The following is an 8,557-nucleotide window of genomic DNA, read 5'->3' on the forward strand; positions in this document are numbered from 1 at the left end:
CACCGGCTCCTCTGCCGCAGGGGCCTCACCGGGTTTGCCCTCGAGGACCGGGGGTGCCCCGGCCGGCAGAGCCCCGCTGTGCGCCGGGGGCTGGAGCAGCTCGGGGGGGGGGGGGGGGGGCGGTGATTTCGGGGGTACCGAAAATCGGGGGGGGGGCACCCCGATTCCCCGCAGCACACGGGGGGGGGGGGGGGGGCGGGGGAGCCTCGGTGCGGGCCTGGGACCCCCCCGGTGCCGGCTGCGGAGCGGGGGGGGGGGGGGGGGCGGTCCCGCTCGCTGCTCCCAGCCCCGCCTTCCCCTTCCTTTGTCTCATCCCCGACCCCCCCACAAGCCCCCGCCCGCGACCCCCGGGAGGGGTCGGGAGCGGCGGGGCGGGGCGGGGGGGGAGGAGGAGGAGGAGGAGGAGGAGGGGGCGGAGGAAGCCGCCGCTCCCCGCGCTCCGCCGAGGCAGGAGCATCCCGGCCCCGGAGCCCCGCGGCCGCCGCCCCCCAAGCTCCCGAGCCCCCCCCCCCCCCCCCCCCCCCGCCGGCCGCAGCTCAGGTGAGTGGGGGGGGTCTAAAGGGGGGGGGGGGACCGCGGGGCACAAAGGGGCCGCTCCCCGACTCCCCCCATCCCCGGCCCGACCCCCGCCTGCGGCTGCGGCACGGCCGGGAGAGCCCCCCCCCATCCCGGCCCCGCCGTTATCACCCCCCCCCCCGTTAACACCCCCCCCCCCCCGTTAACACCCCCCCGTCAATGACCTCCCGTTAATACCCCCCGTTATTGCCCCCAGTATTGCTCCGCCCCGCTATTGCCCCCCGTTGCTCCATCCCCGTTATCCCCTCCCCACCCCTTTCGCAGTCAGGGGCAGTTTCGGGGGTCGCGGGCTGCGCGGGGACCCCCATCCCCTGCTCTACTCTATGGGCAGCTCACCCCCCCCCCCTCCCCACGCCCTCCGCAGCAGCCTCGCTGCCTGTCACAATCGCGGCTGCCTGTCGCGATAGCAGAGCCTCCACTCCACCTGTTGTCACAGCTCCGGCTCGGCCGGAACCCCCGGGATGCTGGGGGGGAACCCCGGGAAGAAGGGGGGGGGGGGAAGTGGGGATACCCCTGCCCGGTGCAGCCCCATGGTACCGGTACCTGGTGAGCAGCATCCAGATGAGCCAGGACCCCCCCATAGGGCTGAGAACTGGGGGTGAGGCTGCGGCCCCACAGCAAAGCAGCACCCGGCTCCCACCCCAGGACCATGATCCCCGCCAAGGAGAAGACCAGGGCTCCCAAGGACAGCATGACGCTCCTGCCCTGCTTCTACTTCGTGGAGGTGGGTGAGGATGGGCTGGGGGGCTCCTTCCCCAGGCCATGGTCCTGTGGCAGGGCACCGTGCCATGGCGGAGCGGTGTTCCCAACACTCTGCCCCCCCGCCGGCTCCAGCTGCCCATCGTGGCCTCCTCCATCGTGACGCTCTATTTCCTGGAGCTGACCGACCTCTTCAAGCCGGCCAAGGTGGGCTTCCAGTGCTACGACCGCGCGCTCTCCATGCCCTATGTGGAGACCAACGAGGAGCTCATCCCCCTGCTCATGCTGCTCAGCCTGGCCTTCGCCGCGCCGGCTGCATCGGTGCGTCCCGGGGTTGGGGGGGGGGGGGGTGTGAGGATGGAGCCTGGTTAGGGCTTGGGGTCCTGGTGTGGGGAGACCCCTGCTCCCCATGGGGCAAGCGCTCCCTGAGCTGCCGGTCCCTCCCGCAGATCATGGTTGGGGAGGGCATCGTGTACTGCCTGCAGTCGCGGCTGAAGGGCCGCGCCGGCGCCGAGGGCAGCATTAACGCCGGCGGTTGCAACTTCAACTCCTTCCTGCGCCGCACCGTAAGGTTTGTGGGTACGTTGTGCAGGAGCCGGCACCGCACGGTGGGTGCCCGGGGGGGGGGTGTTGAGCCCTGACCACCCTATGTGGGACAGAGGAGAGGGGTGACCCGCAGTGACGTGCCACCCTGTCCCCAGGGGTCCACGTGTTCGGGCTCTGTGCCACGGCGCTGGTGACGGACGTCATCCAATTGGCCACCGGCTACCACGCTCCCTTCTTCCTGACCGTCTGCAAGCCCAACTACACGCTGCTGGGCACCCCTTGCGATGCCAACCCCTACATCACCCAGGACATCTGCTCGGGCACGGACAAACACGCCATCCTCTCTGCCAGGTATGTGCCGGGGGGCGGTCCATGCGTGCCGCGGTGCCAACGCTCCTGCCCCATCCCAAGCACTGCAGTTTTCCCGCAGGAAAACCTTCCCATCCCAGCACGCAACGCTCTCGGCGTTCGCTGCCGTCTACGTGTCGGTGAGTTCCCGGCTCTCGGGCACGGCGTGGGCTCCGTGTTGGCCCACGTGTGTCTGCGTTGGGTTGGCTGGCGCTTGGGTTGGGTCCGTGCGCACCCATGTGCATGGCTGGGGAAGGGGGATGCTGCGGTGCGTGCCGGTGCCATGAGCCGCGGATAACGGCCTCTTCCTGCCCCATCGCTGCCGCCACCAGATGTATTTCAATTCCATCATCTCGGACAGCACCAAACTCCTCAAGCCCATCCTGGTCTTCGCCTTCGCCATCGCCGCCGGCATCTGCGGCCTGACCCAGATCACCCAGTACCGCAGCCACCCGGCCGACGTCTACGTGGGCTTCCTCATCGGCTCCGGCATCGCTGCCTACCTGGTGGGTGCTGCGCGGGCAGGACGCTCGGCGCGGCCGCGGCACCGGGCCGGTGCTGACGCCGCGCTCCCGCTCCCGCAGGCGTTCCACGCTGTCGGCAACTTCCGCGCCCCGACCGAGAGGATCCCGGTGCCGGCGCCGGCCAAGGATGCTCTGCGGGCGCTGACGCAGCGGGGCCACGACTCCGTGTACCAGCAGAACAAGTCGGTGAGCACCGACGAGCTGAACCCGCAGGCGCGGCTGGAGGAGGCGGCGCGACCGGTGCCGCGGGAGAAGAACTCCCTGGGGAGCCTGAAGCGGGCGAGCGTGGACGTGGACCTGCTGGCCCCCCGCAGCCCCATGGGCAAGGAGAACATGGTGACCTTCAGCAACACCCTGCCCCGCGTCAACACGCCGTCCATGGACGACCCCGCGCGCCGGCACATGACCATCCACGTCCCCGTGGACGCCTCCCGCTCCAAGCAGCTCATCACCGAGTGGAAGCAGAAGTCACTGGAGGGCCGGAGCATGACGCTGGCGGAGGAGGCGGCGCAGGGCCGTGGTGCCGGGGATGCCGCTGAGGACGTGCCCCCGTCGCTGTACCCCACGGTGCAGGCGCGCGCGGCCGAGCGGGCGGCCGTGGGGCCCCGCGTCCTCATCCAGCCCCGCGCGGGCGCCTCGCAGCTCGTGCACATCCCCGAGGAGACCCAGGCGGGCGCCGGGGTCCCCGCCGGGGCCAGCGCAGCCGCGAGGGCCAAGTGGGTGATGGTGGCCGAGAAAGGGGGTGCGCAGCGGGTGGCCAACCCCCCGCGCCTCATGCAGGTCATCGCCATGTCCAAGCAGCAGGGCATGGTCTCCGTCACCCCCAAGCACTCGGAGACGTCGTCGTCGTCCACCAGCTCCGACTCCTCGCAGTACCGCTCGCCCTCGGAGCGGGACAGCTCCAGCATCATCACCATCGACGCCCATGCCCCCCATCACCCCGTCGTCCATCTCTCCGCCGGCAACGGGCCCTGGGAGTGGAAATCGGGGCCCAAGGGCCCCGAGGGGCCGGATGCCTACGAGCTGGGCGAGATGGGGAAGGAGTTCCGCGGCTTCCACCCGGCCAAGAGCGCCGGCGTCTCGCCGGGCTCCTCCATCAGCGACATGGAGCAGGACGAGCCGCGCTACGGCAGCCTGGCCGCCATGGCCGGGGGCGAGCGGGGGGGGGACACCGAGGGGCTGCCGGGCACCGCCAGCCGCGAGTCCACGCTGCGGAGGAAGCCGGCGGCGGAGCGGGAGGCGCAGGGGGACAGCGATGGGGACCACTACTACAAGAAAATGCAAGCCGGGCGCAGGTTTAAGGACTGAGGCCCCCCCCCCCCCACTCTCTGACCCCGGTGCCTTCCCCACGGCTCCCCCCCCCTTCCTGGTGATGGGGGGGGGGGAATGAGGATGGGGTCTCTGTGGCATTGGGGTGATGGAGCAGCGCAAGGATGCAGCCGAGCACGGTCACAGCGGACCCTGAGGCAGCCGGGATGTGTGGGAGCCCCCCTGTGGGACCCTGCTCCCACCAGGGCGCTGGGGAGGCTCAGGGGGCTCTGCCCCCCAACCGTGGTTGGGCAGCTCCAAGCACTTTGGACGTTTTTCTTCTCTCTAACATGGTGCTGACATTTCAGAGGGGGTCATAAATTATTCCAGCTCTGGAAGAGTATTCCTGGGGGGTGGGAGGGGGAAAATGATGCTGAAGGGCTTTGGGGGGGGCTGGATTGAGGGGTGCTGGGGGTTTGGGGCTGCCGTGGGGCAGCGGGCCCTAGTTTGTGGATGCTGGGGGTCCCGCAGCCCCACATCCCGTGCCAGTGCTGGGGAGGGACGAAGGGGGACGGGGGGGTGCCCAGGGCCGGGGCTCTGGGCACACGGAGGCTGTAAATAGTGCATGGGCTGATGGAGAGGGTGGGCCATGGGGTGGGCGCAGGGGGAGCTGGGGCTGAGCTCTGACCCCAGGAGCAGCGGCAGCAGCCCTGGGCTGGGATGCGGGGGGGATTGGAGGCTGTGAATGCATTTGTTGGGCGATGGCTGGAACGGCCGTGGTTTGGAAAGCAAATAAACACGTGGATGTTCCCCCCCTGGGCTCCTTTGCCATGGGGGAGCTGCTTGGTGGGGGGGAGGATGCTCCTAACGCACCGCATGAGCCCCCCGTTCCCAAGGAGATGTGGCCACCTGGGGTCCCCCATGCTCCTCCCCGTGTCGCTGCCGCTGCGCTTTCCCACCGCGTTGCCGTGACAACGCGGGATCCAGCACCGCAGCATCCGGCACCGCATGGGCCTCCCCGTGGTGTGGCCTCCCCTCCCGCCCCGACACCCGGTGATGGGCCCATGGCACCGAACTGCCAGCGCCAATTGGATTAACGGTGGAGATCCCAAAGCCTTCGCCTTGCAAACATATGGATTATCCTGCATAACCCCGGCTCCGTGCGGGAAAAACCACCCCGGGATTAGCGGGAGGATCGGGGGCAGCGCCTGCCCAGTGAATGGGTTGGGGGGATGCGATGGGGCGGGGGGGGGGGGGGGCTCAGCACCATTCGGCAGCAGCACAAGGGTCGTGGGTGAGCCCGGGGGGGTGAAGCGGAGCCGGTGGCCGAGGCCGGGTGGGAGGGAAGGGGGGGTCCCAGCAGCCCCCGGCGCCGCTCTCGCGGCTCCTTGCGGGGAGCGATGGCTCCACCGCCGCTTCCCGCTGCCTCTGACCCAGCGGTTTCCATGGCAACTGCCAGCCCCGCACGGCTCCCGCAGCACTGACAGCCCCCCCCCCCCCGGGGAGCAGCACCCCCAGCAGCGATGCTTGGGGCCCCATTGGGGGAACAGGAGCATCCGCATCCCCCTGCATCCGCATCATCCTCCATCCCCGTTCTTCTCCATCCCCATCCTCCTCCATTCCCATCCTTCTCCATCCCCATCCTCCTCCATTCCCATCCTTCTCAATCCCCATCCCTCTGCATCCTCATCCTCCTCCATTCCCATCCTTCTCAATCCCCATCCCTCTGCATCCTCATCCTCCTCCATTCCCATCCTTCTCCATCCCCATCCTCCCAAGGCTGGGAAACATTCCGGTCTCCCATTGAGGAGCCCCCTCCCCTGTCACAGCAGTGTCCTGATCACATACAAGGTCAGCGCTGGCCCTGGGCTGGGGACGGGGCGGGGGGGGGTCTCACAGCTCCCATCCCCTGCCCCATCCCATAGGAACAATGACAGAGACCATCCCATCCCATCCCATCCCATCCCGGGGCCACACTGACCCCACCGGGGCCATTCCGGGACGCACGGGGCGTTCCTGTGGATCCATGGGCAGGATCCATCCTCGTCGGCAGCTGCCGTGTTTCCACGGCAACGTAGCCCCATCGCCATCAATATTTGCCCGCAGGCAGCGCTGGGAGGCCGCAATTCCTGCATCAGGGAGCTAATGAGCCATGATGCCAGAGGGACAGGGACGGGCATGGGAAGCAAAAGCATCCCCAGGGAGCTGCTGGAGCGCCAGGCCGGCAGCGGGAGCTGCGGATGCCGGTGCTGCTTTAGGGTTCAACCCCTTGAGGTTGTAACGACCACCCCGGCGTCAACCATCACCAACCGCATGGCTGCAGGGGGCAGGAGCAGCTCGCTCCCATGGGAAGGGCCAGGTCCTGCTCGGCCGTGCTCCCACCCCAGCAGCCGTCACAAACCCGGTTACACTTCAGAGAACACCAGGGATTCCTTCCAGCAGGCGGAGGCTCCCCCAGGGATGGGGTTGGGAACCCTGGAGGCTGCTCCATGCTCCGCACTGATGGGCTGGGCACAAAGGGAATGCGGTCAAGGACAGAGCACAGCAGAGCCATGGAAGCACCAGCTCTTTCCCACTGACGGATTCATCCATCCACCTTTCCCCCTGCCCCTGGGCATCCTCCTCCAGACTCCTGCTCCAAAGCTCCCGGCTGCTCCATGGCATCCAAGCACATCCTAAGGGCCCCAGGCCCAACGCTGACTGCTGGGAAGGAGCTTTAACCAAGCTGAGCACACAGGGAAGACCCCAGCTCTGCTCCGTGGGGAAACAAACGGGTCCAAGAACCAAAAGAATCCTGCAGGAGACAGCAGGGAATGCCGCTCATGCTGGCCGGGAAGCGGCAGGCCCTCCAGCCAGAAAGCTCCAACACACCTAAAGCATTAAACTAGAGAGTATTTGACTGGGAAGTGGGTTATTCCATGGGTATTAGCTAGAATATAGGGAAAGTTTAGGAATGTGAAGTAAAAAAGGCAGAGTGCCAGGTCGCAGCTCCGCTCCATGGCTGGTCAGGATAGGACACGCAGCCCAGTGCCCTTTCGGGCATCACCACCACCCGCTCCCCATGGATGCGCACGAGGAGGATCCCAGTAACACAAACCAAGCTGGAATTACGTGAGGAGGGAAAAATCAGAAGCAAAACAGGCACAATAAAGAGAGAGGGAAATCAGAAGCAAAGAATACAGAAGAAATTTATTGAAAGCACAAGTACAGACTGGCCAACAACTGCTTTCTACAATCTGAACAGTAAATAATGGAGCTACAGAAAGGTACAAAGGTTGTTATAAAATAGTTTTAATTTCATTTCTTTTTGCATTACAAACATTCGTTGAAAGAGGCAATGGAATTCTGATGGTGTGGTAACGCTTCCCCTCCCCACCCCGCCTTCCGCAATACTGAACCTGGAATCGCTGTTATCAAAATATACAATACATCTGTTTCACCATAAAAAAACCGGGTTTTGCTGCCCCCTCATGTCTTACAACAGGTATAAAAAAAGTATAAATATGTACACCCTTTTGTTACTCACATTCTTTACATGCAAACACAGGGATCCAAAGGAAAAGACCCACGGGTGCCTGGTCGTGGGTCACCTCCATTTGCCTGCACTTGGTTCCAGCCCGTGGGGTGACCGAAGCAGCGGTCAAGGCACCCCCCCAGGGGCAAGTCTCCTTCCAAGCAGCCTCTTCCCAACACCCTGGGAGAGGCTTCTCAAACACATTTCAGATCCAAGCCCGGCCCCAGGGCTGCAGGGGAATGGGTTTGTCACCTGGGGAGGGACACCCACCACCAGACGCCTGGGTTTGCCCTCCTGAACGTTGAGGTGCTGGCAAGGAGGCGCGGAGCTGCAGCAAGAGGCTTTTGCCCACGTTTCGGGGTAACCAAACCCGGTGGCGCCGGCACAAGTGGGGCAAGGCTTCCAAGGAAGCTGGTTTTCCACGCCGCAGCCAGACACCCCCCCTCCTGTCAGCAGCCCAAGCTGAACCCTCACTCAGACCTCACGCGCTTCTCCAGTACAATTCACATCCTTGAGAGCTCAGGGAGGAGCTACGGCAAGTTAAGACTTTTCCAAACACTCAGTGCCAGGCAAGTCAAGAGCTCCCACACTAAGCCAGGAAATCCTGACTTGCAACACACTAAGACAATTAAAAAACAAACTTTGGTCCACAATTTGCAGGAAAAAAAAACAAAACTAAACAAAAAACCCTGAAAAAAAGTACAAGATTCGTGTTATTTTGCATCCGAACAGGTTGCAGGTTAGAGGGAAAATGTAAGGCAACATCGGATCACACGAAAGAGAAGGCAGAATGGCCCGGGAAAGAGGCAGAAGCCAGGAAAAACAAACAATACATGGGTTTTCTTGGGGGGGGGGGGGGGGAAGAAACCAATCTGCTGCAATCTACTTTTAATAAATTCCCTTCCTATAACTTAGATCTGGGCTTCGAGGTTAAAAAGGTAAAACCTTCACCTGCGTCCTTTCCTTTAAGGCACAAGCTCTTTGTGCCCGTCACCTCCACCGCTTGGCTTCCCAAGTCTGCTTTTTGCTTCTGGTGTTTCACGGATCTCGGTACATTCCTCATCCTCAGTCATGACCTCAGCCTGCAACTAAAGATTCCTGC

General features: G+C 64.6%; 1 protein-coding gene across 1 annotated transcript; it reads left to right on the forward strand.

The window, feature by feature from the left end:
- Positions 1-1,156: 1,156 nt before the first annotated feature.
- PLPPR3 (phospholipid phosphatase related 3) lies at positions 1,157-4,010 on the forward strand. Its single transcript, XM_061466661.1, has 7 exons — positions 1,157-1,300; positions 1,411-1,596; positions 1,725-1,854; positions 1,977-2,172; positions 2,252-2,309; positions 2,502-2,675; positions 2,754-4,010. The coding sequence occupies exons 1-7, from the start codon at positions 1,226-1,228 to the stop codon at positions 3,999-4,001; spliced, it is 2,067 nt and encodes a 688-aa protein (XP_061322645.1). The 5' UTR covers positions 1,157-1,225; the 3' UTR covers positions 4,002-4,010.
- Positions 4,011-8,557: the final 4,547 nt, after the last annotated feature.

The sequence above is a fragment of the Pezoporus flaviventris genome, unplaced genomic scaffold, assembly GCF_033815535.1.
Source record: "Pezoporus flaviventris isolate CSIRO_AGI_PZ_B2104156 unplaced genomic scaffold, CSIRO_AGI_Pfla_v1 ptg000043l, whole genome shotgun sequence".
Classification (NCBI taxonomy): domain Eukaryota; kingdom Metazoa; phylum Chordata; class Aves; order Psittaciformes; family Psittacidae; genus Pezoporus; species Pezoporus flaviventris.